Consider the following 15,132-nt stretch of genomic DNA (forward strand, 5'->3'; position numbering starts at 1 on the left):
GAGTAATTTTTCTTGAAAGGTTATTAAATTCATGGTGCATCTTAAAACGATATTGGAATAAGAAGTATATCTAAGGTGATCTCTTGTATATTACTTGCTTATTATCACTGTTCTATCTAGTGGTAGTGGCTAGATAAAAATGTGAACTCCTTAAGGGCAGGGCTCTCTATGTTGTTCACTGACATATTCTAAGCCTCCACACAACAGTCCTGGCACATGGTATATGTTAAAAAAAAAATTTGTTTGACAAATGAAAGTATTAAGAAAATTCAAGCTATTCTAATGTAGTTATATGTAGCATCCGTATTTCAAGGACTATTTGATTTACAGTTGACTGCAACTTCCACTTTTTCCCAATAAGTCCAATATGCAATACAAATCTAAATATTTAAATTTGTGGGAAACCACACAGTTAATAATTGTCTGGCTTCCTCCTATGGTTAATCACCATGATCTTCAGAAGATGAAATAAATGATAAATATGCATACAAATTAGTATTCAAATAAAATACTGAAATATTTTAGATGCTATTTATCACAATATTGAAACTATCACTAAAACCTGTTCAGATTAAAGGTTTTCCATTTTTACTATTTCCATCCTAAGTTACTCCTCTCTCACATCTGAATTAGTATCACAACCTCTTAAGTGATTCTCTGTATTAATCCGAAATGTGGCTGACCAGGCTAACTTTCCTAAAATTGGGATTTCATTGTGTTTTGTAGTGGCATTTGCTTCAGCTCTCTGTTACCTATCAAATGGGATAGATATGTGCCAAAGTCCTTTCTAAGTGTGGTCAGTGTTAACACGAAACCTAGTTGCTATTTAATTTTCAAGGATCCCTCTAATCTGACTGCAAAATCTATTTCATTTAGAAATGTAGTGTGGATCAGCAAAAAGATCCTTGCAGTGGGAGGCAGAACAAGGTTCTATGTTTGTAAAAGGAATAAGGGCACTTATGGGTGTATAAATGAATTTTAGAAACATTCTGTAAACCACAAAGTATTCTACAAATGTCACCATCAAGCAAATTTATGATTGCTCATACATGGCATCATGGCCCTCAGTATCTATACCATTTTCATTCAGATACTAGGTTACTACCCTCAGATAGAATTTCCTCCCACGGTCTATCCAGATTCCAGCACCTACAGCCCAATTCAATTATTACCACTCACAATTATTAAATTATTCCAAGTCCACACCCCCTTTCGGAAGATGACATATATTTAAAAATATATAGCTTTCTGCATTTCTCTATTATTTTTATGTAAGTTAAACTTATCTTCCCAGTTACAGCAAGAAATTTCTTTTATAGATCACAGTGACTACCATTGTTTAGAGAATCTAATTCCCCTAAATAATCGGTTGACTGATAAGAGCTATTGCTTTATCTTACAAAGATAATATATCAAATGAAATGTAGGCATAATCCTCCCTGAATAGCATATTATTTATGGAGATTGTTTTTACAGATAAAGATATTCTTTTCCATGATAAATTACCTTGCTGAAGAGTATGGACATGAAGAAGAGATCCAATAGCATGGTCTCTGAGAAAGCTTCGTAGTCAAATTTGAAAAAGAGCACAGTAAAGATGACTGTGATATACTGATATGTAGGGCTGCTAAAAGAGGATCGTAACAACTTCAGACCAGCAATGGTGATCATTAAAGCACCTAATCTATAATATAAAAAAAACACAACTCATCAGTCAATAACTGAAAACTTCAGAAAATGTTGGTAATACTTCAAAAAAAAAAAAAAATCACCATTTAAATTACTAAGCTTACAATGTATAGATTAAATACAAACTTCTAAAAATGATTTATAAAGCTGAGCAAAATCATATTCAAAAAGAATCTGAATATGATAATATCCCCTTTTAATAATATGTATTATGATTCCTATGCTTTATATAAATAAACATGCTTTAAAATAAGAAACAGTATTAAAATTCTGCCAGTTGGTTGTCCAGTTTCTTGACGTTTCTATTGCCTTAACATTAACTGCATTTAACACATGAAAATCATATATTAATGCTTACCCAAAACCCGGGTACTATAGTGGCTAGGCCTATAGGATGACTGTATAGGCAACTGACCACTTATATGCTTAGATTTACACAGTACACAAAAACAAGAATCTCCCAAACTTGCTATCTAATATTACAAATTAACCACATTCAATAAATGTCCTCTCATAAAATAACAGGTGACAATGAGAGACCTGGAGTCGAGAATATGCCAAGAGTAGAAATAACTGTTCAGCAAAGGGAAGCTGAACACAAATTTTCACATTTTTTTTTTTTTTAAACTCACAGGGCCTTACATTGTATATACACTCAATTATGACTGGTTACTTGACAAATGGCCTACTTAAAATATTGCTTGTATCAGCCCCCTACTGTCAAACTTGGAAGACTACTGTACTTACTCTGTATCCAGTTTTTTGGGACTAGCAATTGTCTCTGCGCTGCTACTAAGTTCATTGAGAACAATCAATGGATAAATGATATTCTTCTCCACAAAAAGAAGCCACACATGAAGTTTCTCAAACCACATCACAGTGGCTGCATCTAAAAATACAAGTCAAGAAGATGACATGTATGAAATAGTTTGGCAATGTGATAAGAAAGGAAATCATACAACTCAAATTCAGTTCTACTTTAAATAATGTAAGAAATCCAGTACTTCCGTCAAGTTCTATGAATTCTGGGACTTAATTTTGCAACTTAGATGTGACTTAAATTTATATGAATTTCATTTCGAATTTTAATTCTTGAAACCTCAGTTTATAACCACAACCTTTCCTCATTGATGCCTATAACTTATAGAGAAAGGGTTACTGAGGATTGTTAAGCTCCCCTCCCCCATAGAAAGAAATTATATATTTAATTATTTGTTTTAAAAAATGCTAAGATACAAATACATAAACGCACACATACATAAATCTTTTAAGATATAACATCTCATTGCAACATTTTAAATGTGATTAATCCCACTAATGGAATGCTAGGGAGGGGGTGGAATGGGAAGTTTTAGGCTGTATATATGTTTCCACAATTGAGGAAAAAAAAAAAAAAGCCAGTCTAAATAGATGACAATTGAATGCCAAGGATGACCCTGGATGACATCTGAGGATGGAGGACAGGAGGCTCAAAGGGACACAGTTGAGACATAAGGGAAAAAAAAAAAAAAGGAAATATAGAATGTAAGCTTTGTATCAATGTTGAATTTCTTGAACTTCTTAGCTGTATTTAATGGGATTGTATAAAAGAATGTTCTTGTTCATGGGAATTGTATATGTGAATTACAGTGTTTCCTCAAGGATGTGTGCAGCTAGCTCTCATATGTTCAGAAGACAGAGCAATAGATGATGGATGATAGATAGGGAGGGAGGGAGGGAAAGAAACAGCGGTGTGACAGCATGTTAAAGTTGGTGGATTGGGGTATCAAGGGAGGGGGGTCAGGGTATGCTGGAGTTCTGTGTATGGGGTTTGTATTGTTTTTGCAACTGTTCCTATAACTTTGAATTTATTTCAAAATAAAATTAAAAAAATAAAAATAAAAATAAAAAAAAAAGATATAACATCTCAGAATAGGTATGAAAGTATGATATGATCTGTATTTAACACCGTAAGAGTCAGATTAATTGTCAATAATATTTTTCCAAATGTTTAAAATTAATTTATTGAGGAAAATGTTTAGTATAAACAAAAAGATTTAAACAAGGTTCTTGGGCTATTTGAAAACAATGTCACCTGATTTTAGGAAGTTCTATAATGAATACTATCTTTCAGCTGCTAAAATCAGGAGGAAAAAAAACCCAAATTTGCTATTACCTAGTATTTCTAATAAGTCAAAAATGTTATGCTGATCAAAAATTTGTAAAAATATACACTAAATATTCAATATTCATAGCAGCATTGTTCATAATAGTCAAAAGCTGGAAACAACCAGTGTTCATCAAAGATAAATGGATAAATAATATGTGGTATATATATATATATATATATATATATACAATGGAATATTATTCAACCTAAAAATGAATGAAGTTCTGATACATGCTAAAAAATAGATGAACCTTTCAAACATGCTAAGTGAAATGAGCCAGGCACAAAAAGACAAATACTATAGGATTCCACTTATATGATACAATTTACTACAAGTTAAAAAAAAAAAAAAAAAAAAAAAAAGATTCCAGTTACACACTGCAAATTAATGGCAAGCCACATACACAAAAAAGCAAACTAATATAGGAGTGATGGAATTAGAAAATCACCATTAAGCCCATCAAATAACAACTGATTCAGGCAAAAGACATCAACAGATACTCAAGTTTAAAAAATAAATATTTAGATAGTAAAACTTTTCATACAACAGATGAAAAGTCACACTTTTAATTTAGTTTACCTGTCACTTCTCATTTTCATTTGTAGCCAAATAGTTCATTCTATTTTCCCAAGGCATTTTATTGAAATTTTAAGAAAAACTAGTGAAACAGTTACTTGGGGAATGAATACATAATAGGCACTCAAAAGGCACTAAGCAAGTGGGAATTTACATGATAGAAACTGTGGAAGACATGTGTTTACTTTTTCCAATTGTTTAAAAACACTAAACAGATAATAGCCCAATGGAATCTCTTTTACCCAGATGAAATAGATTTGATCTTAAAGAAAAGATCTCTTTGCAGTTGCAGTTTCTAGTTAACTAAGTAAGAAGAGAGACTGGAAGAAAAGACAAACTTCTTCATGTCAGACTGGGACAATGAGAGGCATTATATAAAAGGAAACTCAATAAATAGAAGGTTTGAACTTTTATTACTTTTTAAATGAGGAAGTGTAGTATATTACAGGACATGGGGCCAATGAACAAGGACCAAATACTATCAGCAAGAAAGAAAAATCAGGATTTAAAGTGGCAGAGCAGCTTACTAAGTGAATGGAGCTTCTACCTTTTTGTGTGAGAGTTTATATTTTATCCCAAATCTGAACTAATTAATAAATGTTTTTAACTTCTTTTAACTTCATCAGCTCTTTTATTCTCCCCTCTGGTAGGATATAGTGTTCTCCTATGCTCCGAGTTAAAAAATATTTCAAATAAAGGCCTTAAAGAAGATTGGGTTCCCTGCACATGGCAAATAAATTGATGGGGGAGGGGGGGGGCAGGGAGGGGGAAGGCAGGGTAGGGGCCTGAAAGCAAAGCCATAAACATACATAGAAGGATTCATCAATGAAGAACAATTAAGAGAAGCAAGAAGTTTTATTCTGTGAAAAGCTGGCATCATAGCACTGGCATTTATACTGAAAATTAAACCATCCTTTAAGAAGTTTGACTCGTTAGCAGCTTCTAATCTAAGTAAAAGAAACACAAGCCAAACTGTTACTTGATGATACTTATTTAACTCAGTCATCTATAAATACAGTAAAATAAATAATCCACAGTATTTAAAAAATATTACTGGAATACTTACTTCGGACCTCATATTGATTATACTCCATTGTCTTCAGCAGAGGATGAGAAAAACAGTGCCATGGTAGCTGTTTTCTAACCTGAGGCAGCAAGTAATGGGTTACAAAACCCACAAAGGCCACCAATGCATACAACACATACTTGAGAGCAGGCTGAAAAAAAATAAGGTTGGGAAAATAAGGAGGGATTTTGAGACCCATAGGAGAACTACTAATTTGTCAATTCAATTTTCCATTTGATAATGGAGAACAGCAAAGTCAATTTTGGAATATAAGAACTAAATATTTTGCCTACAGTTAACATTTCTCTATATTATACAGATTTTACCCTGATTAAATCAGTCATAAAGGTAAGTAACTGTTCATGTATTACAGATACTTAAAACGTGTTTATTTTCTCTGGTATTTCTTAGTACCGTATAGTAAAAGAGTAGCCTAAGGCATATTGCTTGCCATTCCGAGAATGTTCTATGTGACTTTCAGAGTAATGCATTAAATTGTTTTCACTAGTAGAGATAAAGGACATGAGGGAATTAAAACTGTAAGTCTGATGATTGTATAACACTGTAGCTTACAAGGCATACCGGTCTGTATATATCATGTTCCCCAGAAAAAGCCATGTTCTTTGATGCACTCTTGTGGGGACAGACATATTAGTGGGGATTAAGTTGGAACGTTTGGATTAGGTTGTTTCCGTGGAAATGTGCCCCACCCAACTGTGGGTGATAACTCTGACTGGATAATTTCCATGGAGGTGTGGCCCTGCCCATTCAGCATGGGCCTTAATTAGTTTACTGGAGCACTACATAAGCTCAGACAGAAGGAGAGGGCTTGCTACAGCCAGGAGGGACACTTTGAAGAATGCACAGAAGCTGCAGATGAGAGACATTTTAGAGATGGCCACTGAAAGCAGACTCTTGCTCTACAGAAGCTAAGAGAGGACAAATGCCCCAAGAGCAACTGAGAGTGACATTTTGAAGAGGAGCTGCGGCCTAGAGAGGAACGTCCTGGGAGAAAGCTATTTTGAAACCAGAACTTGGAGCAGATATCAGCCATGTGCCTTCCCAGCTAACAGAGATTTTCCAGATGCCATTGGCCATCCTTCAGTGAAGGTACAAATTGCTGATGTGTTACCTGGGACACTTTATGGCCTTAAGACTGTAACTGTGTGTGCCAGTTTGAATGTATTATGTCCCCCAAACACCATTATCTTTGATATAATCTTGTGGGGCAGATTGAATGGTCTTTTTGATTAGGGTGTGACATTTTGATTAGATGTTTCCATGGAGATATGCCCCACCCAACTGTAGGTGATAACTGATGAGATATTTCCATGGAGGCGTGGCCCCACCCATGCAGGGTGGGCCTTGATCAGTGGAGCCATATAAATGAGCTGGCAAACAGAAGGAACTCAGTGCAGCTGTGAGTGACATTTTGAAGAGGAGCTACAGCCAAGAGGGACACTTTGAAGAAAGCACAGGAGCTGCAGATAAGAGACAGTTTGAAGATGGCCGTTGAAAGCAGACTCTTGCTCCAGAGAATCTAGGAGAGGACAAATATCCCAAGTGCAACTAAGAGTGACATTTTTGAGGAACTGCAACCTAGAGAGGAATGTCCTGGGAGAAAGCCACTTTGAAACCAGAACTTTGGAGCAGATGCCAGCACATGCCTTCCCAGCTAACAGAGGTTTTCCGGACACCATTGGCCATCCTCCAGTGAAGGTACCCGATTGCTGATGTGTCACCTTAGACACTTTATGGCCTTAAGACTGTAACTGTGTAACCAGACAAACCCCCATTTATAAAAGCCAATCCATCTCTGGTGTTTTGCATTCTGGCAGCATTAGCAAACTAAAACACTGTGTAACCACATAAACTCCCTTTATAAAAGCCAATCCATTTCTGGTGCTTTGCATCCCGGCAGCATTAGCAAACCAGAACACAAGGGGTGACATGTGATTGTGAAAACCTTGTGGATCACACTCCCTTTATCCAGAATATGGATGGATGAGTAGAAAAATGGGGACAAAAACTAAATGAAAAATAGGGTGGGATGGGGGTGGGATGGTTTGGGTTCTATTTTACTTTTATTTTTTATTCTTAGTTTTATTCTTTCTGATATAAAGAAAATGTTCAAAAAACAGATTGGGGTGATGAATGCACAACTATATGATGGTATTGTGAACAGCTTACTGTACTCCATGGATGACTGTATAGTATGTGACTACATCTCAATAAAACTTAATTTAAAAAAAAAGTCTGTACTAAAAAAAGTAAATGAACAATTGAGGGAGGAGGGAAACGGGATGTTTTGGATGTTCTTTTTTTTTTAATTTTAATTTTATTTTTTGGAGTAATGAAAATGTTCAAAGATTGATGGCAGTGATGAAGGCACAACTATATGATGATATTGTGAGCAAATGACTGTACACTTTGAATGACTTTAAGTTATGTGAATATATCTCAATAAAACTGCATTTAAAAAAAAACCTAAGTCTGAGAGAAGAGGAGAATGGGATAAGGAAAAAAATGTTCTTTTATTGTGCCTTTGCATGGTATATTAGAAGAGAGTTTGTATGTAAGACTAAATTCACAAAACAGGAAATCAAGTATGATCACTTCAAATATTCAAATTAAGTCATATATTTAGAAACTATGGAACTTCTTGGACATGAAGGAGCCTCCATCTAAGCCCTGAAGACCCCAATGGACCTTATTCAGCTTGTGAGTGTTCAGGAATTAACAGGTGAAATCAAAAGAGATGAACAGGCAAGAATGTCAAATAAAACTAAATAATCTAACCTTTGCTTTTGGACAAATGGAGTAAGAGGGACCAGATTTACTGTCCCACATGAAAAACCAAAGCAGAAAAAAATATTTAAGTCAATGGTTTTCAAGACACTACACATCAGGAATTAGTGAGAAAAAGGAAACAAATGTGGTGAGCCTTAAGACTGCCTTGGCTTATTGCCTCGATGGCATTTAGAATGTGCAGTGTAGAGAGCAGGAACCAAGGCAGAGCTGAGAGGACTTCCTGAGTTAAGGAGACAGAGATGAGGATCTGGAGAGACCTAGATCCCAGATAGCATCCAGAGAGGAGAGAATTGCACAGAGGGAAAACTTTGGAGATGCAGATCTCACACTAAAACAAATGTTAAAGTAAGTCTTTCAGGCAAATGGAAAATGATACCATAAGGAAATATGGATTTAAAAGAAAGAATCAAAAGCACTGGAAATGGTAATTACCTGGTCTACAAATGACAGGAGCTGTACTCAAGGAACCATACTTAAGGAATAATTAGGGAGCCTCATCCATACCTGGATCTGAGTTAGATGATGAGATTCCAGATTTCCAACTGTAATGGGATGAGACTTTTCAGGGTTTTTGGAAGGGACAAATGCATTTTGCATGTGGGAGGGACATGAATCATTGGGGCCAGAAGTGGACGATGATAGTCAGCCTCCAAAATGGCACTAATGATCCCCACCTCCTGGTATTTACAACTGTTTGTGTTCCCCTTTCACATTGAAACAGGGTTGATCTGAGTAACCAATAGAATATGGAGGAAGCAGTGGTAGGTCACTTCCAAATTCAGGTTATAAAAGACTGTGGCTTCTGTTTTGGGCTTTCTCTTTCTAGGATAACTTGCTCTGGGGGAATCCAGTTGCCAATTAATGAGGACACTCAGGAAGTCTATGCAAGGACCACACGGAAAGGAACTGAGGTCTCTGGCCAATAGTCAGCAAGGAACCAAGTCCTACAAACAACCAGGCCCAGAGGGCTGCAGCAGCATAAAAGACCCTGAGCTAGAATTATTCAGCTAAGACACATGCAGATCATGACCCAAAGAAACCATGAGAAAATAAATGTTTGCTGTTAAAACCAACAAAACGTCATGTATTTTGGCATGATGGACAAACATTAGAATCAAATCAGAAATGAATCCAAACAGTTATTTCCCTCCAAGTAAAAGAACAAAATGACTACTTACCTGCAATACTGTGAATACTGTGCTTACGTGAATGGCAAAATACAGCACACCAATCACAATGCACACTACTAGGTCAGACTGTAAACGCTCACTCTGTGGAACAAAACAGAATTATTAAAAGATTACATAATTTTTTTTCCTTTATTCCCAACTTCCAAGCTTTAAAAAGAAAATTTTCATTGATTCTCTTCTTTCGAACTTCTAGGTATTTCTTATAACAATGCCAAGTAAGTTAAATTTATCTAGTTCCACGTATTGTATAACAGATCATAACAAAGTCTTTCAGAATGAAGTAAAAGTTTTATTTTTACATATGAGAAAAGGAAATGAAGTCCTTAAGCTAACTTATCATTTATAGGGGTATATCCCTTTAGATAAATTATATTTTAACTGAAACTGTGCATACAGTTTGGGGGCACTGGCCCCCAATGATTCCTATTTTACTTACTAGATTTTGGCTCTTTTAGTGGTTGGACTGTCAACCAGAAAACTCTTGATATCTTTGATTGGTCATCAATTGGTCAGTTAGATTTATGTTTATAAGCTAGATCCATAATATCTTACTACTAATATAATCCTTTGCTAACATGGAAAACAAAGCCAGAAGACAATGTGTTTAAAGCATGTCTTGAGGTAGTTCTGTATTTCTAAAGTTTTCTGAAAATTGGTAAAAACCTCAAGTCCACCAAAGGTAATATATCTTATTTAACACCTATATAAATTCAGTCTTTTCACAGATGGAAATAATAACTAGAAAAGGAATGTTTTATGTTTTGTTCCATAAAACAATATAAATCTAGAGAATTCACTTTTCAAATAATTACTAATAGAATAAAAGTAACATTATAATTCATTAAATAGAGATACAAAAACTACTGCATTTATTATTTAGATGTATAAGTTATAATGGGTTATTTTTCTCCCCTTCAACCTAAAAACACGCACACACAAACACTTTTTCAGATTTCCCTTGAGAATAAAACAAGGACATGATTTTATCAAGAAGGACAAAAGCAAAAAAAAAAAAAAACAACTAATTTATGTTAGTGTTCATCTTTCAGATTCTAATCTAAATTGAATAGCACTAAAAAGTCAATGGAAATTATTTGATTGCAGCTGATCTGGAAACGAATGTTAAACATACTCACTGTTCTATATAGAAACCAAGGTTGAGGACTGAATATTCTACAGGTAAAAACTTGAAATAAAGGCATTTGACAATGTACAACTAATCAAACTCAATATAACTATTCATTCCCCTCAATTACTAAACACCTTCAAGAAGTGTTCATTATGTAAGATGATAAACTCTGTAAAATTTAAGTCTGTATTGTGATCTAAAAAGCTAAAACTTACAACTGAATTTCTAAGTTTTTCAGGCAATGGATCTTTTACTTCAGACAGAGGGTCTTCTGGATTTTTCTCTTCTGTTTTTGGAAAAATCTTAGATTGTACCAAAGACCTTAAAAAATCAAGAGCAAAAAAAATATATATATAAAAAGAGAAAACAACAATAGTAATAAATACATATATAACCTAAAAACTAGACTTCAAATGGCAAATAAGTTTATAGTAGAAAAATCAAGTGATCAAACTATATTCAATCATTAGCCAATGGTGAATTCTAAAAATTTAAGATGCCATATTTAGCATATACTGAAAATATTTCTATTAAAACATAGTTGTAATACTTGGGGAGGAATAAGCTGATAAATATCCTCATCAACACAGAATTACCTGAAGTTAATTTATTTTGAAACCTAATGTAAAATTAGGCCAATAGCACTCTGGAAAGGCATTGGGAAAAGAGATCTTGATAATGAAATTTGAAAGAAATGCCAACTTATTTAATTTCTTTAATGCACTTACAAAAGCACAGATGGATCACTACTTTGTCGGCTGAGATGATAGGATATTGCCACTAACAAACCACAAAAAATAGAGAAAAGTACTGGAATATGTTGGCCATCCCAAGAATCCTGTTGAAAAATAAAAAGAAATAATTTAACAGAATATGCAACTAATCCATCAAAAAATCCTTTTATTTCAGTATTTTGGAAAAAGATAACTTCAATTCAACAAAACATCTTTTAAATCATATTACTAATTACATTTCTCCAGGTAAGTTGAGATTTACTACTTTCTGATGAGCTAGAATCTGTCTTCAGATTCCTTTTGGCACTAAAGCTCTATTCATACTCCAGGAATAATGCATTTGCTTCTGATGCATGCTGTTGCCAATTTCTTTCACATTTGAAGTATTAGGCTTACAGTAAACTATGTACTCCCATTGGAAGACTGAAATAACGTGATGTAGTCAACTTTTTGATTATAAGTAATAATGGAATAGGAAAAGGCAAAACATAATACAAGACATCAAGCAAAAGATAATGTTGATATTTGGTCAGGTTCTTTCCTGATGCCTTTGTTCAGGATCCATGGTTTATATACCATTTTATCTGCCAGAACACTGAACAAGCATTCAGTGAGTGCTTCATTAATTAATTAATTAACTATATATTCCCAGAAATAAATAATTCAAAGGCTAGCTTCCAAGGCCAAACATGTGGATATACCATGTCTCCTCAGCTTGTTATAGTAGCTCTGAAATCTACTAGCATGGCAACTAGCATAGAGTGGATAACAACTATAATAGGAATATTTAACATTTAAGTGTGCCCCACGTGGTAAATACTACTCTAATCCTTTGTCTTTCTCTGGTATTCTGAAAGGTAGAATGGTAGGAGTGGAGAGTCAAGTGGTAATACAGTCTACATCTCATTTTTTACCCCATTTAATAATAGTATTGGAAATTGATTCTCATCACAATTATAGAAACATTTTACTTTTTAAATGGCTCAATGAAAACCTTAACATCATCAAATTGGGCACTATGTACCAATTCTCGGATCTTAGATCTTTCTAAGTATTTCCTAAATTCTTACAATCACCCTTGGAGGTACAAACTATTATACTCCATTTTATAGATGAGAAAACTAAGGCACAGAGAGTTTAAATAATTTGTCCAGTTAAGTAGTGAAGCCAGGAACTGAACTTCCTGATATGTTTGAATGTACAATGAGGAAAGTTAAACAACATGTAGAGTTGTTTATATACTCAGGAATAACATTTACATAGTGACCACGCAAACATATCAAGCATATGAGGGGAACAGAGAAGGCTGTGTATGTAAGTGAAGGCCCAGGGTTGGAGGGAGAGGGGAAAGAGATCTAAGTCTACAACTTCCATATGAGACAGTCCATGGACAATACCTGAAACGTAAGAAAACACAAGAAGTAAAAACATAAGTTACATAGAGATATGGAGGTAAATACCAAAAGAATCAGCTTAAAGAGTGGAAAGGGAAAAAGGGATTGTTGTTCATAGTAATAAGGACTATATGGTTCTTTAAAATATATGTGTGGGGTGGGGCAAGATGGCAGAGTGGTGAGGTGTACGTTTTAGTTACTCCTCCAGGGAAGTAGGTAGAAAGCCAGGAACTGCGTGGACTGGACACTGCAGAGCAACTTGACTTTGGGCATACTTCATACAACACTCATGAACACGTGGAACTGCTGAGTTCAGCAAAATCTGTAAGTTTTCGTGGCCAGGGGACCCGTGCCCCTCCCTGCTAGGTTCAGTCCCGTGGGAGGAGTCAGTGCTGGGAACGAGGAGGGAGAACTGCAGTTGCGGCCCTTATTGGAAACTCATTCTACTGATCCAAACTCCAATAATAGACAGACTGAGACCAGACACCAGAGAATCCAGGAGCAGTCAGCCTGGCGAGGAGGAGATAGGGATAGTAAAAACAGCAACAAAAACCCAAAAATAAAAGTGGAGGCTTTTTGGAGTTCTGGTGAACATAGGAAGGGGAAGGGCAGAGCTCAGGCAGAGTCAGGCTCATACGTAAATCCAGAAGAAAAACTGGTTTCTCTGCCCCCTGGACCTTTTCTTAATGGCCCTAATTGCTTTGACTCTTAGCATTTCAATAACCAATTGGATCTGCAAGGAGGGCCTTTCCATTTTTTTTTTTTTTTTTTACACTTTTTCTCTTTTTCTAAAACAATTACTCTAAGAAGCCCAATACAGAAAGCCTAAAAGACTTGCAATTTGGGCAGGTCAGGACAAGAGGAGAAATAAGAGACCTCTGAGATACAAGGCAATAAGTCCAGTGGCTAAGAAAATTCACTAAACACTACAACTTCCCAAGAAAAGGGGGGTGTCCGCTCATAGCCATCATCCCAATGGACAGAGAACACTCCTATCGATCGCCAGCCCCACAGCCCTGAGCGACCCCAGACAGCCCAGTGTGATGGGAAGTGCTTCTAATAACACACACACACACCATAAAATCGGGCATGGCCATTAGCCTTCCCTGCACCCTCACCTGGTTGTCCCAGAGTTGGGAAGGCGGAACAGTGTGAATTAACAAGCAGCACTCAGCCATCCTTTTCAGCAGACTGGGAGCCTCCCTACACAGCCCTGCAGCCCAGAACCGCCCTGGGGGGATGGCACTCACCTGTGACATAGCACACTCATCCCTCAACAGACGAACTGGGGGTGCACGGCCTGGAAGAGGGACCCACACTCAAGTCTCAGGGGCCATACGCCAATAGAAAGGACTTGTGGGTCAGTGACAGAGACAAACTGTGGCAGGACGGAACTGAAGGATTAGACTATTGCAGCAGCTTTAAATTTCCAGGAACACCAGGGATTGTTTGTTAGAGCTGCCCCCACCACCAACTGCCCAGACACATGCCCCATATACAAGGCGGGCAATACCAACTACATATGCAAGTGTGGTACACCAATTGGACCCCACAAGACTCTCTCCTCCACTCACCACAAAGACAAAGCAGGGGAGAACTGGCTTGAGGGGAATAGGTGGCTCGTGGACACCACCCGCTGGTTAGAGAAAGTGTACTCCAAGAAGCTGTAGATCTGACAAAAATTAAAGATAAGGATTTCAATCAGTCTACAAATCCTAAAAGACCCCTATCAAGTTAAGCAAATGCCAAGACACCAAAAACAAAAGAAAATCTTAAAGCATATGAAAAAACTAGATGATATGGATAACCCAAGCCCAAGCATCCAAATCAAAAGATCAGAGGAGACATAGTGCCTGGAGCAATTAATCAAAGAACTAAACATGAACAATGAGACCATGGCACAGGATATAAAGGACATGAAGAAGAGCAAGGCACAGGATGTAAAGGACATAAAGAAGACCCTAGAAGAGCATAAAAAGAAATTGCAAGAGTAAATAAAAAAATAGACGATCTTATGGAAATTAAAGAAACTGTTGACCAAATTAAAAAGATTCTGGATACTCATAGTACAAGACTAGAGGAAACTGAACAACGAATCAGTGACCTGGAAGACAACAGAACAGAAAATGAAAGTAAAATAGAAAGAATGGGGAAAAAATGGGAAAAATTGAAATGGACCTCAGGGATATGATAGATGAAATAAAACGTCCAAATGTAAGACTCATTGGTGTTCCAGAAGGGGAAGAGAAGGGTAAAGGTCTAGGAAGAGTATTCAAAGAAATCGTTGGGGAAAACTTCCCAAATATTCTATTAACCATAAATTCACAAATCATAAATGCCCAGTGAACTCCAAATAGAATAAATCCAAATAAACCCACTCTGAGACATATTCT

The 15,132-nt window shown here is 36.0% G+C and overlaps 1 protein-coding gene across 12 annotated transcripts in view; it reads right to left on the reverse strand.

Annotated features, from left to right (window-relative positions):
* PCNX1 (pecanex 1) overlaps positions 1-15,132 on the reverse strand; it is a 206,691-nt gene that overhangs the window by 38,664 nt on the left and 152,895 nt on the right. For all 12 annotated transcript variants that reach the window (XM_037832388.1, XM_037832395.1, XM_037832394.1 and 9 more), the window contains 6 exons: positions 11,340-11,449; positions 10,827-10,932; positions 9,471-9,563; positions 5,482-5,632; positions 2,437-2,578; positions 1,507-1,684 (listed from right to left, as the gene is read on the reverse strand). In XM_037832388.1, the coding sequence (XP_037688316.1) occupies positions 1,507-1,684; positions 2,437-2,578; positions 5,482-5,632; positions 9,471-9,563; positions 10,827-10,932; positions 11,340-11,449 (780 nt within the window). The remainder of the gene's footprint in view (positions 1-1,506; positions 1,685-2,436; positions 2,579-5,481; positions 5,633-9,470; positions 9,564-10,826; positions 10,933-11,339; positions 11,450-15,132) is intronic.

This window comes from Choloepus didactylus, chromosome 4 (genome assembly GCF_015220235.1).
Source record: "Choloepus didactylus isolate mChoDid1 chromosome 4, mChoDid1.pri, whole genome shotgun sequence".
NCBI lineage: Eukaryota > Metazoa > Chordata > Mammalia > Pilosa > Megalonychidae > Choloepus > Choloepus didactylus.